Here is a 16,988-nt window from a genome sequence, read left to right as displayed (position 1 = left end):
TGTATATGTATCTATGAATTATAGAATTTTAAAAATAAACATGAGGGTAAGTTGCAAATATGATGCCCCTTTGTCCTTAAACACTTCAGAATGTATTCCCTGAAAAATAAGGACATTCTCTTATATGACCAAGGACAAAATCAGGAAATCAATCAAAATCAGGAAATTAATATTGTTGTAATACTATTACCTATTGTCTGACCCACAGAAATTAATCACTTTTTAAATTGACATAATAATTATATTTTTATAGTATAGTATAGTATATAGTATATAGTATACATCTATATAGTATAGGATTGTATAGTATAGTATAGTATAGTATAGATCTAGGACACAATCTAGCATCACTCGTTGCAAATATTTGTCCTGTCTCATTAGTCTTCTTTAATCCAGAGCAGTTCTTCAGGCTTTGTTCATCTTTCATGTTCTTGACGTTTTTGAAGAATGCAGTCCAATTATTTTGTAGAATGTCTCTCAATTTGAGTTTGTCGTATGTTACGGATCTATTTGGGTTAAGCATTTTTTGTCAGTAACGCCCCTGATGTGATGTTATATCCTTTTCAGTGCATCATATCAGGAGGCACGTGACATGATAATGTTGCCTTATTGGTGATGATAACTTGATTAAGGTGATTTCTACTAGATTTCTCTACTCTAAGATCACTATTTCCCCCTTTGTAATTAATAAGTAACTGGCAGGCTGAGATTTCCTATTCTCGTTAGACTTTTACCTACTAGTTTTAGCATCCACGGCTGATTCATGCCTGGATCAATTATTGTGATGATGGTTATCAAATGATAATTTCCTAATTCCATTATCTTTTAATTTATTAGCTGGTATTCTACTGAAGGAACAGTTTCCCTTCTCTCCCGTCTCTATATTTATTTGTTTATCTTCTTGTACCTGCATGTACTGATGAATTCCTATTTTATTCAGTGAGTTAAAATCTATTACTATGATTATTTTTATTCTGATGCTCATATTTGTCCCATATTTGACCAGTGGGAGTCCCTTCAGGCTGGCTTCTGTGTTCTTTTGATATAATCCGTGTCATTTTTTGAACACTTCCTTAATTTCTGGCATGACAAGATGTTCCAGGATCATTTTATATTTTCCTAGCCCCAACCTTGAAATCAGCCATTTCTCCAAGGAGCCCTGGTTCCTCTTAGAGGATAATGGATAATGGTATTTAGAAACCAAGATCTGGACACTGGGTGAGGAGTAGCATTTTTTAAATGTGTAAAAATCTCACAAAGTGATAAGTTTATAACAAACAACTCTCTTTTAAATGTCCTATGTGATTTTAAATATAATTCCCATTGTTTGTCTTGTGTTTATATTCTTTAAAAAAATCTGTGGAAAATAATATATATTCATGGTCTATAATCCTTATTATCTTTAAATAACTTAATATTGTTGTCAGATAGTAAAATTATCCCCAATTAGAATACCAATGGAATATTGGAAAAAGGACCAAATTCCTTCTTCTTTTCTTTTCTCTCTCTCTCTCTCTCTCTCTCTTTTTTTTTTTGGCCTTCATTTTGATGTCTTTCAGATGGAGTTACAAGATGATGGGATCACGATGGGTTTAGAGCACAGCTTATCAAAGGACATTATTTCCATTATAAACAATGTCTTCCAAGCCCCCTGGGGGGGCTCCCACACCTGCCAGAAGGACGAAAAAGCAATTGAGTGTAACTTATGCCAATCTAGTATTCTCTGCTATCAGCTTGCTTGTGAACTCCTGGAGAGACTGGCTCCTAAAGAAGAAAGCCGGCTGGTGGTAAGAAGTCAAAGAAATGAGATGAACCATATCTGATAGTGATAATGACTGTAGTACCTGGTATAATGGGGTCTTCCTCCAATATCACTGTATGCTCCATGCTGGGTTATATGTGAGACTGTTAGAAAGTTTTCCTGTTCCTTCTACCAGCTAATGCTCCTAGAAAGGGATATGAGCTGGAGCTACATTATACAGAATTCTTGAGTCTTGAGTTAGGGTTGTGGCACATCCATTCATATAATTTTCATAAATATAAAGCATTGATGGTATTCTTTCTTTTAAATGGCTTTTTATTTTTTAAATTAACATATAATGTATTATTTGTTTCATGGGTACAGGTCTGTGATTCATCAGTCTTATGCAATTCACAGCGCTCACCATAGTACATACCCTTCCCAATGTCCATCACCCAGCCTCCCCATCCCTCCCATCCCCCTCCACTCCAGCAACACTCAGTTTGTTTCCTGAGATTAAAAGTCTGTTATGGTTTGTCTCCCTGTCTGGTTTTGTCTTGTTTCATTTTTCCTTCCCTTCCCCTATGATCCTCTGTCTTATTTCTCAAATTCCTCATATCAGTGAGATCATATGATATTTGTCTTTCTCTGATTGACTTATTTCACTTAGCATAATACCCTCTAGTTCCATCCACGTCGTTGCAAATGGCAAGATTTCATTTTTTTATGGCTCCATTGGATATATATACCACATCTTCTTTATCCATTCATCTGTTGATGGACATCTAGGCTCTTTCCATAGTTTGACTATTGCGGACATTGCTGCTATAAACATTGGGGTGCATGTGCCATTGATGGTATTCTTGAAATAACTTTTATTACAAAGTTCAGATAGCAGTGAATACTATAAAATATACATATCAAACATCAAGTAAGTAGATTGGATACAGATATCAAGAATTTCTAGGTAACTCCAGTTTGTAAAACCCATTGACTTCATCAACAACAAGTAAAGGCTTCATTTTATTTTCTGCTTTCCAAGAAAATGGTTTCAGTAGGGATCAACTACTATATACCACATATTAGCTGCTCCGTACATTAGTCATTCCCTAATGTTCCATACATTTAGCCAGTTTTCATTTAAGACACATAACACATATCACCAAAAGCCCTCATGCCATCAAAGGGAGGTGAATCTGAATTATTTGGGCCAGTGTTTGCTACCTTCTCTATTTCTTCCTTTCCTCTAATGTTTATCTAAGTAGAAAGTGACTTTTTTTTTTTTCAAGATTTTGTTTATTTGAGAGAGGGAGTATGAGTAGGGGGAGAAGGGCAGAGGGAGAGGGAGAAACAGAATCCTGCAGAGCCCGACACAGGGCTCAATCCCAGGACCTGGAGATCATGACCTGAGCCAAAGTTAGCTGCTTACCCGACCGAACCACCCAGGCACCCCATAAGTAGAAAGTGACTTCTTAAAAAAATTTTTTTGAGGTATAACATACATGCAGTAAAGTGTTTCTTCAGTTTTTAAATACCTTTCTGCCTACTAAACTCGCTTGTCCTATATATTGCAAGGTAACCTCCCTGGACTGTGGTCTTTCAGCATTGGGTAACTTCACTACAAAACAGTCATAGTCCTAGATGATGTAAAAACAAATTAAAATCAAGATGCTTAGAGTCTAATCAGGGAGATGTTTAAGTAAATGAAAAACTGTTAACGTGATGAGTGTGATGGGAGAGATCTGGGCAAGGGAGCAATGAGGGCAGAATAGGGACTGCAGATCCAGCTTGGAGGTATGATGGGAAGGAGAGAGCTCCTGGGCTCATATTTGAAGGAATGGAGTTAATGAAATGAAGGCGGAGGAGAGAATAACTTTGGAGACCCAGAAAACTCTCTGTGTAAGTGATCCAGGGGAAAGCAGGGAATGATACGCTCAGGAAACTGGAAGCAGTTGAATGTTGCTAGCGCAGTGAGCAGGATGTGAAGACAGTGAAAGCTGGGTCAAGCAAGACAGACTCCATCTTATTTTCCCATTCATTAAGGGCTCTGTCTGCCAGACTCAGAAGTTTGGGTTTTGTCTCAGTGAATGGGGAATCCTGAAGAATTTAATCAGGGTGGTGATGCCATTTGATGAATTGGAGAAAAGAGGATTTGGAGGATTTGGACCCTGGGGACAGGCATCTAGTCAAGAAGGCTAATAGGTCACTCAGGGAGGAAGTGGGGAAGTCTGAATTAAAGCAATGGTGGTGGGGATCAGAGAAGGGACAGGCCTGGCGGATTTTTAGGCAAGACGGTCAGCTGTGGTTGGTGTTTAGCTGGCGTTGAGGTATGGAAAAGTGGGGGGCAAACCCATGTTTCCTGGCTTGGGAGCTGATAACATTGCCATTTATAGAAGAGCATTACAGTGGTAGAAGTGATTTTTTTGGTAGGAGTGGGTATGATGCAGGCACAGTCAGACATAGCGGGTTGAGATGCCTTTTAGATATCCAGGTGGGGGTTGTCATGTCCCATCAGCTATGTGGATCTGGTCTTTTGGAGGAAGGTCAGAAGTAGATGAAAGTTTGGAACTGCCAGCATATTGTGCTGGGATGTGTGGAATGAGAAGAGAAATGCTCGCTAGCCATGGCTAGTATTCTGGGAAGGACCAGCTCTTAAGAAGGAAAACAGGGAAACTGAAGACTTAGAAATGAATTGAGAAGAAGCCAGAGACACAGGGGAAAAACCGAGGGAGAGCAAGAACTCCAAAACCAAGGGAGGAGGCAGTTTAGAAAAGGAAGGAATAGCTGATCATGTCAGGAGAAGAGAGGAAAAATATAAGACCGAAATGTGCCCAGGGGAATCCTGGGATGGAGCGTCCTCTGTGCCATTGGGGATGAGAGTAACCATGGATTCCAGTAGCGTGTGGCTTAAGAACAGAATCAGCTGAGGATGTGGCTGCGCCCAGTACAGACTTCTATTTCAGGGAGGGCGTGAGAGGGTGAAAAGGATGGAGGCAGATGCTCTGATCCCTGCCCTGTCCCCGGGCTTTCTGTATTGTGTCCGTTTTCCCAGCACCATCCCGGGAAACAGGGGGAAGCATAAGTATAGATAGAGAAACTGAGCCATCAAAACAATCTCCCGTGTGCATGATGCTTTGGACACTTGTCATGGGCTAAAAATAACACATTTGGAAATGAAGCTGAAGGATTCTGTTTTCCTCTCCCAAAGGTTTTATGGGAGGGATGCTCATCAGTAAAAGAGGGCTATGCCGTAGAACACTCCAAAATTCCGGGTGGTCTCCACTGTGTGGGTCAGCCCTCTTTGCTCTTCAGTTCTTTTCCTGGGACAGGCTGGGGACAGGATGGGCGACACCAGTCCCTGCCACCTGGGAGGATGATTCTAGCCCTGTGGGTTATCAAAGAGTCGGTACACAGCAGGGAACTCTTTATCATAGCGAATTTCATGAAACTCACTTTAGAATTTGATTTAGTGCCTTGCTCATGAGTGACCTAGGGACAGAGTCTGGCTTTGCAAAACTGTGAAGTTGGCAGAGATATTCTTCAGGGCCCTCGCATCCTCCATGCTAAGCGCTGGTTTTCTTGTGGGTGTCCCTCTGGCACTCCATCAATCTTGAGCTGGCTGTCAAATAATTCTTGAAAAAAAACGTGTACTGGCTAAAGTGTTAGCTAAAAGAGTATGGGTTTTAGAAGAGGATATTTGAAGTGGTACTCGAAGGAAAGAAAAAGGCTGGAATTGGAGCTTAACTGGAGATGGATATTTTAAATGGCAGCCATAACCAGTGCTTCCCAATTTCACCTATTTCTGAGGCTGGTTTTATACATATGTATTATATCTGACATGCACTGTCTATAAATGTATCATGTTTAGTATAGTCACGTGGTGCAGCCCATCTCCAGAACTTTGTCATCTTGCAAAACTGAAATTCTATACCCACTAAACAAGAGCCTCCTGGATCCCCCCTCTCCTGAGCTGCTGGACAGCTCCATTCTACTTTCTGCATCTTTGAATTTGACTACGGTAGTGACCTCATATATCTGGAATCATGCAATAATTGTCCTTTTTATGACTGGCTTGTTTCACTTAGCACCGTGTTCTAAAGGTTCACTCACATAGCAGGTGTCAGACTTCCTTCCTTTGTAAGGCTGACTAATGTTTTACTGCATGTATATAACACATTTTGTCTCTCTGTTCATGTGTCGATGGACACTTGGCTTGCCATACCTAGCTCTCTTTAACGCATATGTTATAGCGATTTCTTGCTCCTAAAAATTTGACGTCTCCAGGACTACCAGTGTATGTATCCTAAGATATTGCTGTGAACCCCGTATTATTCCCTGCCAGTTAAGTACTGTTACTGAACAAAATGTGCACGGATTGGAATCACTTGGTGAGTGGGACATGATCACAGGGAAAGTGGGCCTAGGACGATTTAATGTTTTCGAGATTTTTCCATATTTGTTTCAAGGGAATGAAATTGTTTTAGTAACAGCTGATCCAAAGTCCCTTTAATTATGGAAGTGAGCTCACATTTCTTCTGAGGCAGGTGTCTTTGTCCTTCGGGGCTCAGCACAGGGCTTGGACACAGCAGGCACTCAATGGATCTTTGTGGAACTAAGCAAAACCATTCTTTACATCCCCAGCGGGCTGCTCACCTGGCTGCTTGTTCTCTTCGTTTCAGGAGCCCACAGACAGCCTTGAGGATAGTCTCCTTTCTTCCAGACCAGAGTTTATTATAGGCCCTGAAGGTGAGGAGGAGGAGAATCCAGCAACCAAGCATGGGGAGAACCCAGGTGATTGCACTGAGCCCACGGAACATGCTGGTAGGTGAACTCTGGCATACCCCAGTTAGCACAGTTCTGATGTTCAGAACCCTGTTTTTTTTAGATTACTGTCGACTTAGGCAAGTTTAGGCTTGGCTTCTCTAGTGGAGACTGGTGCAAATGAACCATTTCCTCTCAGATCATGAAGTGAACAGATCCAGGATGTGTTTCTAGTAGAGCAAAGGTCACTGAGCTGCTTTCTAGGCAGCAGGTGCTTCTTATCAACAGAACCCACCATGTGAGCAGTACCTTCCTACTTATGGTGTAGCAGGAGAAGCAGCTATGAACCAAGGCTGGACGACTGAGTGGAGGGTGCTTTCACTCTCGACAGCCACTGAGGGCATTTGGCCACGGCAGAGTGTTTTGGGATAGAGCCGATGGAACTTGAGCTCATGCAGCTTCTGTGGCCCAGGGGCTTGATCAGGACTCTGGACAGGCTCACAGTGTATAGCTGCACAGTTTGTGCTCCAAGGCTGGTTGGCTTTGCACAGAGCTAGAGGAAGGATGGCCTCTTTCTAGTTTGCTTGCAGGCTATGTGCGAGCTAATTGGGGACTGCAGAATGGTAGGCAGGCTTGGAATCATACTCTAGCTCTTCACAGTCTGAAGGAGTTTGGGGAATTTGACATGTGACCCCATGTGCCTTTGGGAAAGCTTGATTTCCAGATCTGCACTGTGGCACTTTGGGAATTTGTACAGGACCTGGAGTAAATATGACTCATTTTTCATCTTCCTGCTTCCACGACCCTGAACCAGGCGGCCCACCCCCAGAACCAAATTTTGGGAATCATGGGCTTTCTGTCATTCCTTCAGGGAACAGCAAACATTGTTAAGTGACTTTTGTGTGAGGTCCATTATAGCCCTGGGGGTGTCTTATTCAGACCAAGGTCTGAATAAGACATTAGTCTCATTAGTATGGAATGCTTGGTCGGAACTAACTGCTTCTGCGTGAATTGTACACATGATCCGCTGAGTATGAATATCTCAGATCACTCTGTTTAGAACCACGAGAACCTAGAAATTGAAAGAACACCTAAGATGACCTACTTCATTGGTTCTCAGCATGTCCTTGGAGTTGTACGCACTCTATGTTGTTTCCTTTGGACCTTCCTTGTTTGGAGTGGCAAATGGTGGGGAGACAGGGGCAAGTCCTAATGAGCAGCCCAGGCTACCCACCCTGCTTTACCCCGAGTGTGCTGACCTGCTCTATTTCATACGCTGGTGTTCTACGTGAGTTTCTTTAAGCAAAATCGTCCATAGGAAAAAACTTGGAAACCTGCTGATCTAATTCAGCCTTCTCACTTTGCAGATGAGGAAAATACATCCCAGGTGGTGTGAAACATGCCCGTGGTCATACAGCTTGTAGTCCTCATTCCTAATTTATGCTTTAGGCTTACGTGCGGCCCTGATGGAGCATCAGGATCGTCTGAGGAGTTGAAACACAGAATGAATGAGCACCACCCACCACCCCCAATTCTGGGTACATCTGGGGCAGAGATCTGGGAGTTAGAAATCCAGATATCAAACAACCAGTTAGTGGCAGGATTGAGACTAGAACCCGGGTGTCCTGAGATCCAGGCCTCGGGCTTCTTTCTGTCAGGCATTAATGCCTAAAGGAAGCAAGGATGTCACTTAGGATCCAATAACCTGTACTCTTTATATACCAATATATCTTTTAAACCTAAGATGCACATAGATCAGTTAACTGCCACTTTTATTTATTTAATTCTTTTTTTTATTATGTTATGTTAATCACCATACATTACATCATTAGTTTTAGATGTAGTGCTCTATGATTCACTGTTTGCGTATAACACCCAGTGCTCCATGCAGTACGTGCCCTCCTTAATACCCATCACCAGGCTAACCCATCCCCCCACGCCCCTCCCCTCTAGAACCCTCAGTTTGTTTCTCAGAGTCCATAGTCTCTCATGGTTCGTCTCCCCCTCCGATTTCCCCCCTTTCATTTTTCCCTTCCTGCTATCTTCTTCTTCTTTTATTTATTCATAACATTTTATATGAACAATGGTTAAAATTAAGCAATTTCTTATTATGAATGACTCTTTTTCTTGCTTAAACATTTGCTCTGTTCGTCTCCCTCAAACACTTCTTCGGGCTCCTGTCACAGCCTCTGGTCTACTTTCCTGCTTTTATTCCCCACTGTCTTGCAGGTCACAGTTATAAATTGTCTCCTCAGGGAAGCCTCCCTTAATTTTCCTCCAAGACCAGCCTTCCCTGCTGCTCTGAGCCCAGTCCAGCTTCTGTTCTGTGGGCCTTCAGGCCGTGGTCTTGAACTCCTCTGTCAGAGCAAACATGTTCAATCGACACGTGTTCTGTGATTCCTCCTTCCTTTCAGACTATTTCCTGTTTCTGCATTTTGTGGCCTGGTACCTATTTCTTGATAGCTGTCAGATATATCCTCCACTAAAAATACTTTTAAAACTCTCACACTAGAAAAAATAGATTCGAGGGTTGGTAACAAGTGTTTAAAATAAATGAAAGCGGAAGATCACCAATGAACTGTTTAGTATATACACCAGGAGAGTTTGACTCCCATTGTCTCTGGCTCCAGGGATTGCCAAAACTTAGAACGGTGATTTGAAAACGTTTTACACTAGTGTCTACATCTGGCTAACTTGTGAATTCTTTTCTCTAGCGTGCCTCAGGTACCATATACTGCCATCCCACATGTAGAGGCACAGGTATTAGAGAGACTCACAAGAAGATTAAAACCGAGTAATTGTTCTGATTTGAATATGCCTAACTTCTTTCAGACTCATTGGCATGAGTCCATGGGGTAAATTTCTCCTTAGGTGCTAATACAACTTGAATATCTCTCCTTAAAACCTTCTTCCCTCCCTTTCAGTAAGGAAGGCGTACCTAGCTGGGCACCAGGCCAGGTGGCAGCAGAACTCACTGCCCTTGGGAGCATAGGGTTTGCTTCAGGGAGCCAAGGACATCTGAATATATATGGTGGGCTACATGAAATTTGAGAGCCCTGAATCTAGAAGGTTTCCTGCATGGGTATCATAGAAGGGATATATGCCACCTTGGAGAGCAAATAAAAACATTACACAAAATGCCTTTTATTTTATTTTTTAATTTTTTATTGTTATGTTAATCACCATACATTACATCATTAGTTTTTAATATAGTGTTCCATGATTCATTGTTTGTGCATAATACCCAGTGCTCCATGCAGAACGTGCCCTCTTTAATACCCATCACCAGGCTAACCCATCCCCCCACCCCCTTCCCCTCTAGAACCCTCAGTTTGTTTTTCAGAGTCCATCATCTCTCATGGTTCATCTCTCCCTCTGATTTCCCCCCCTTCATTCTTCCCCTCCTGCTATCTTCTTCTTTTTTTTTCTTAACATATATTACATTATTTGTTTCAGAGGTACAGATCTGTGACTCAACAGTCTTGCACAATTCACAGCGCTCACCATAGCACATACCCTCCCCAATGTCTATCACCCAGCCACCCCCTCCCTCCCACCCCCCACCACTCCAGCAAACCTCAGTTTGTTTCCTGAGATTAAGAATTCCTCATGTCAGTGAGGTCATATGATACATGTCTTTCTCTGATTGACTTATTTTACTCAGCATAACACCCTCCAGTTCTATCCACGTCGCTGCAAATGGCAAGATCTCATTTTTTTGATGGCTGCATAATATTCCATTGTGTATATATACCACATCTTCTTTATCCATTCATCCATCGATGGACAACTTGGCTCTTTCCACAGTTTGGCTATTGTGGACATTGCTGCTATAAACATTGGGGTGCATGTACCCCTTCGGAGCCCTACATTTGTATCTTTGTGGTAAATACCCAGTAGTGCAATTGCTGGATCGTATGGTAGCTCTATTTTCAACTTTTTGAGGAACCTCCATACTGTTTTCCAGAGTGGTTGCACCAGCTTGCATTCCCACCAACAGGGTAGGAGGGTTCCCCTTTCTCCACATCCCCACCAACATCTGTCATTTCCTGACTTGTTAATTTTAGCCATTCTGACTGGTGTGAGGTGGTATCTCACTGAGGTTTTGATTTGGATTTCCCCGATGCCGAGCGATGTGGAGCAATTTTTCATGTGTCTGTTGGCCATTTGGATGTCTTCTTTGGAAAAATGTCTGCTCATGTCTTCTGCCCATTTCTTGATTGGATTATTTGTTCTTTGGGTGTTGAGTTTGATAAGTTCTTTATAGATTTTGGATACTAGTCCTTTATCTGATATGTCATTTGCAAATATTTTCTCCCATTCTGTCGGTTGTCTTTTGGTTTTGTGGACTGTTTCTTTTGCTGTGCAAAAGCTTTTTATCTTGATGAAATTCCAATAGTTCATTTTTGCCCTTGCTTCCCTTGCCTTTGGCGATGTTTCTAGGAAGAAGTTGCTGCGGCTGGGGTCGAAGAGGTTGCTGCCTGTGTTCTCCTTTAGGATTTTGATGGACCCCGGTCTCACATCTAGGTCTTTCAACCATTTGGAGTCTATTTTTGTGTGTGGTGTAAGGAAATGGTCCAGTTTCATTTTTCTGCATGTGGCTGTCCAATTTTCCCAACACCATTTGTTGAAGAGACTGTCTTTTTTCCATTGGATATTCTTTCCTGCTTTGTCAAAGATTAGTTGACCATAGAGTTGAGGGTCTATTTCTGGGCTCTCTATTCTGTTCCATTGATCTACGTGTCTGCTTTTGTGCCAGTACCATACTGTCTTGATGATGACCGCTTTGTAATAGAGCTGGAAGTCCGGGATTGTGATGCTGCCCGCTTTGCTTTTCTTTTTCAACATTCCTCTGGCTATTCGGGGTCTTTTCTGGTTCCATACAAATTTTAGGATTATTTGTTCCATTTCTTTGAAAAAAGTGGATGGTATTTTGATGGGGATTGCTTTGAATGTGTAGATTGCTCTAGGTAGCATTGACATCTTCACAATATTTGTTCTTCCAATCCATGAGCATGGAACGTTTTTCCATTTCTTTGTGTCTTCCTCAATTTCTTTCATGAGTATTTTATAGTTTTCTGAGTACAGATTCTTTGCCTCTTTGGTTAGATTTATTCCTAGGTATCTTATGGTTTTGGGTGCAATTGTAAATGGGATCGACTCCTTAATTTGTCTCTCTTCTGTCTTGTTGTTGGTGTATAGGAATGCCACTGATTTCTGTGCATTGATTTTATATCCTGCCACTTTATTGAATTCCTGTATGAGTTCTAGCAATTTTGGGTTGGAGTCTTTTGGATTTTCCACGTAAAATATCATATCATCTGCAAAGAGTGAGAGTTTGACTTCCTCCTTGCCGATTTGGATGCCTTTGATTTCTTTTTGTTGTCTGATTGCTGTGGCTAGGACTTCTGATACAGTGTTGAATAGCAGTGGTGATACTGGACATCCCTGCTGCGTCCCTGACCTTAAGGGGGTTAGCTCTCAGTTTTTCCCCATTGAGAATGATATTTGCTGTAGGTTTTTCATAGATGGCTTTTATGATATTGAGGTAGGTACCCTCTATCCCTATACTCTGAAGAGTTTTGATCAAGAAAGGATGCTGTACTTTGTCAAATGCTTTTTCTGCATCTATTGAGAGGATCATATGATTCTTGTTCTTTCTTTTGTTAATATATTGTATCATGTTGATTGATTTGCGGATGTTGAACCAACCTTGCAGCCCAGGGATAAATCCTACTTGGTCGTGGTGAATAATCCTTTTAATGTACTGTTGGATCCTATTGGCTAGTATTTTGGTGAGAATTTTTGCATCCATGTTCATCAAGGATATTGGTCTGTAATTCTCCTTTTTGTTGGGGTCTTTGTCTGGTTTGGGGATCAAGGTAATGGTGGCCTCATAAAACGAGTTTGGAAGTTTTCCTTCCATTTCTATTTTTTGGAACAGTTTCAGGAGAATAGGTATTAATTCTTCTTTAAATGTTTGGTAGAATTCCCCTGGGAAGCCATCTGGCCCTGGGCTTTTGTTTCTTGGGAGATTTTTGATGACTGCCTCAATTTCCTTAGTGTTATAGGTCTGTTCAGGTTTTCTATTTCTTCCTGGTTCAATTTTGATAGTTGATACATCTCTAGGAATGCACCCATTTCTTCCAGGTTATCTAATTTGCTGGCATAGAGTTGCTCATAATATGTTCTTATAATTGTTTGTATTTCTTTGGTGGTGGTTGTGATCTCTCCTCTTTCATTCATGATTGTGTTGATTTGGGTCATTTCTCTTTTCTTTTTGATCAGTCTGGCCAGGGGTTTATCAATCTTGTTAATTCTTTCAAAGAACCAGCTCCTAGTTTCGTTGACCTGTTCTACTGTTCTTTTGGTTTCTATTTCATTGATTTCTGCTCTGATCTTTATTATTTCTCTTCTCCTGCTGGGTTTAGGCTTTATTTGCTGTTTTTTTCTCCAGCTCCTTTAGGTGTAGGGTTAGGTTGTGTATTTGAGACCTTTCTTGTTTCTTGAGAAAGGCTTGTATTGCTATATACTTTCCTCTCAGGACTGCCTTTGCTGTATCCCAAAGATTTTGAACAGTTGTGTTTTCATTTTCATTGGTTTCCATGAATTTTTTTAATTCTTTAATTTCCTGGTTGACCCATTCATTCTTTAGTAGGATGCTCTTTAGCCTCCATGTATTTGGGTTCTTTCTGACTTTCCTCTTGTGATTGAGTTCTAGTTTCAAAGCATTGTGGTCTGAAAATATGCAGGGAATAATCCCAATCTTTTGGTACCGGTTGAGACCTGATTTGTGACCTAGGATGTGATAAATTCTGGAGAATGTTCCATGGGCACTAGAGAAGAATGTGTATTCCGTTGCTTTGGGATAGAATGTTCTGAATATGTCTATAAAGTCCATTTGGTCCAGTGTGTCATTTAAAGTCTTTATTTCCTTGTTGATCTTTTGCTTAGATGATCTGTCCATTTCAGTCAGGGGGGTGTTAAAGTCCCCCACTATTATTGTATTATTGTCAATGTGTTTCTTTGCTTTTGTTATTAATTGCCTTATATAATTGGCTGCTCCCATGTTCGGGGCATAGATATTTACAATTGTTAGATCTTCTTGTTGGATAGACCCTTAAAGTAGGATATAGTGTCCTTCCTCATCTCTTATTACAGTCTTTGTTTTAAAATCTAATTTGTCTGACATAAGGATTGCCACCCCAGCTTTCTTTTGGTGTCCGTTAGCATGGTAAATGGTTTTCCACCCCTTCACTTTCAATGTGGAGGTGTCTTTGGGTCTAAAATGAGTCTCTTGCAGACAGCATATTGATGGGTCTTGTTTTTTAATCCAATCTGATAGCGTGTGTCTTTTGATTGGGGCATTTAGCCCATTTACATTCAGCGTAACTATTGAAAGATATGAATTTAGGGCCATTGTATTGCCTGTAAGGTGACTGTTACTGTATATTGTCTGTATTCCTTTCTGGTCCATGCTGCTTTTAGGCTCTCTCTTTGCTTAGAGGACCCCTTTCAATATTTCTTGGAGGGCTGGTTTCGTGTTTGCAAATTCCTTTAGTTTTTGTTTGTCCTGGAAGCTTTTTATCTCTCTTTCTCTTTTCAATGACAGCCTAGCTGGATATAGTATTCTTGGCTGCGTATTTTTCTCGTTTAGTGCTCTGAATATATCATGCCAGTCCTTTCTGGCCTGCCAGGTCTCTGTGGATAGGTCTGTTGCCAATCTAATGTTTCTACCATTTTAGGTTACAGATCTCTTCTCCCGAGCTGCTTTCAGGATTTTCTTTGTCTCTGAGACTTGTAAGTTTTACTATTAGATGTTGGGGTGTTGACCTAATTTTATTGATTCTGAGAGGGGTTCTCTGTGCCTCCTGGGTTTTGATGCCTGTTTCCTTCCCCACATTAGGGAAGTTCTCTGCTATAATTTGCTCCAGTATACCTTCTGCGCCTCTCTCTTTCTTCTTCTTCTGGGATCCCAATTATTCTAATGTTGTTTCGTCTTATCGTATCACTTATCTCTCGAATTCTGCCCTCATGATCCAGTAGTTGTTTATCTCTCTTTTTCTCAGCTTCTTTATTTTCCATCATTTGGTCTTCTATATCGCTGATTCTCTCTTCTGCCTCATTTATCCTAGCAGTTAGTGCCCCCATTTTTGATTGCACCTCATTAATAGCCTTTTTGATTTCGACTTGGTTAAATTTTTGTTCTTTTATTTCTCCAGAAAGCATTTCTCTAATAACTTCCCTGCTTTTTTTCAAGCCCAGCTAGTATCTTTAAAGTCATGATTCTGAACTCTAGGTCCTACATCGCACTAATGTCCGTATTGAGTAGGTCCCTGGCAGAGGGTACTACCTCTTGTTCTTTTTGTTGAGGTGATTTTTTTCGTCTTGTCATTTTGTCCAGAGGAGAATAGATGAATGAGAGAACAAAATGCTAACAGGTTAACAACGTCCCCAGAAAATATACTCTAATCAAATCAGAAAAGCCTGAAACCAGGGGGAAAAAAAGGAAAGAAAGAGAAAAAAAAAGAAAAAGAAAAAGATAAAAACAAACAAAAACAGAACAAAACAAAACAAAACAGAATATGATCAGATATGACCAGGCTGGTGCATAGATCAGTGCCACACACTAGATTTTGGGTGTATTTTAGTCTGTTAGAAGGAAGTGCCTCCTAAAATTTTAAAGAAAGAAAGACTTATATATGTGCAAAATAAGGGTTGATACAATGAAGGGATGGAATATGACTATAAAGATGAAAATTATAAAAAATTTTTAAAAAGGAATTGATAAGATGTTTGAAAAAAGAAAGAAGAGGGTTAAAAAAAGGAAAGAAAGAAAGAGAGAAAAAAAGGGAGGAGAGAATGTGATCAGGCAGGAGACTAGAACAAGGCCATACACTAGAGATTTAGGGTATATTTTGATATGTTAGAAGAAACTGTACCTCAAAATTTTAAAGAGAGAACAACATATATATATCTGCCAAAAATAAGGGTAACTACTCTGAAGGGATAGAATATGACTCTAAAAATGAAAAATAAAAAATGTTTTTTTAAAAAAGGGATTGATAAGATGGTTGAAAAAGGGAAAAAGAAAAATTTAAAAAAAGTTAAAAAAACTAACTTTGAAAGACTAATGAATCATGACACATGATGCATTAGTCACATGAATTAGACACATGAATTCTTTTTTTTTAAAAGATTTTATTTATTTATTTGAGAGAGAGAGAATGAGAGATAGAAAGCACGAGAGGGAAGAGGGTCAGAGGGAGAAGGAGAGTCCCTGCTGAGCAGCTAGCCCGATGTGGGACTCAATCCCGGGACTCCAGGATCATGACCTGAGCCGAAAGCAGTCGCTTAACCAAGTGAGCCACCCAGGCGCCCAGACACATGAATTCTATGTGCAGTATTCCCCTAGCGCTGGAGTTCTGCCGTTCTCATTGATTGGTAAACTTGGTCTTGGCGGGCTGTTAGTGCTGATCTTCTGGGGGAGGGGCCTGTTGCCGTGGTTCCCAAATGTCTTTGCCGGCCGCGGAAGTGTCCCGCCCTTGCCTGTCCGGGCTAAACAATCTGCTCGGGTTTGCTCTAAGGAGCTTTTGTTCCGTGCACGCTCTCCGTGCAGCTTTGGAGGACGAGAGTGAAAATGGCGGCCTCCCAATCTCTGTCCCGGAGGAGCCGAGAACTCAGGGCCCCTCTCCTCAGTGCGCCCCCAGAGAAAAGCAGTCACTCCCGTGTCCCTGGTCTCCGGCCGCACTCCGTGCTCACCCGGCCTGTGACCGAGCGTTGCTATCTCTGGCACCTGACCCCGTGTGGAGTCTCCAAACCCAGCAGATCCCTGCGGTGCGCTCCTGCGCCGCTCCTCCTGGGGGAGGAAGGGGGGTCTCCCCGGATCTGCCACTTGTTGGGTCCCTGCTGGAGGAGCAGTGGCCCGACTGTGCCATGGATCACAGTTTATGGCAACCCTGAGCTGAGAGCGTGCCCCTTGGCTCCGTCTCTGCAGCCGGCTTCCCTGCTCCGATACCTGGGAGCTCTGCTGCACTCAGGCACCCCCGGTCTTTCTGTGACCCCGAGAGTCCTGAGACCACACTGTCCCGCGAGGGTTCCACCCCCCGCTTAGCCACTGGAGCGACGTCCCTCAGCAGGGCCGACTTCTCAAGGTTGTGATTTTGTGCTCCGCGGCTCTATCACTTGCCAGAAGTGGCCGACAGAGGCCCTGTCCCCCGCCGTCTGTCCTCCCGAATATCGCCTTGGATTCACTTCTCCGCACGTCCTACCTTCCAGAAAGTGGTCGCTTTTCTGTTCAGAGAGTTGTTGCTATTCTTCTCTTCGATATCCTGTTGAGTTTATAGGTGTTCAGAATGGTTTGATCCCTATCCAGCTGAATTCCTGAGACCAGACGAAATTCAGGTCTCCTACTCCTCTGCCATCTTGCTCCGCCCCCCGCACAAAATGCCTTTTAATATATCATATATTTATTTTCAGTCCTCTT

General features: G+C 41.8%; 1 protein-coding gene across 2 annotated transcripts in view; it reads left to right on the top strand.

The window, feature by feature from the left end:
- UNC79 (unc-79 homolog, NALCN channel complex subunit) overlaps positions 1 to 16,988 on the top strand; it is a 194,234-nt gene that overhangs the window by 73,081 nt on the left and 104,165 nt on the right. For both annotated transcript variants that reach the window (XM_035728283.1, XM_035728282.1), the window contains exons 16-17: positions 1,560 to 1,787; positions 6,421 to 6,562. In XM_035728283.1, coding sequence (XP_035584176.1) covers positions 1,560 to 1,787; positions 6,421 to 6,562 — 370 coding nt within the window. The remainder of the gene's footprint in view (positions 1 to 1,559; positions 1,788 to 6,420; positions 6,563 to 16,988) is intronic.

This window comes from Zalophus californianus, chromosome 6, assembly GCF_009762305.2.
Source record: "Zalophus californianus isolate mZalCal1 chromosome 6, mZalCal1.pri.v2, whole genome shotgun sequence".
Lineage (NCBI taxonomy): Eukaryota > Metazoa > Chordata > Mammalia > Carnivora > Otariidae > Zalophus > Zalophus californianus.
This window is presented reverse-complemented; position numbering and strand designations above follow the sequence as displayed.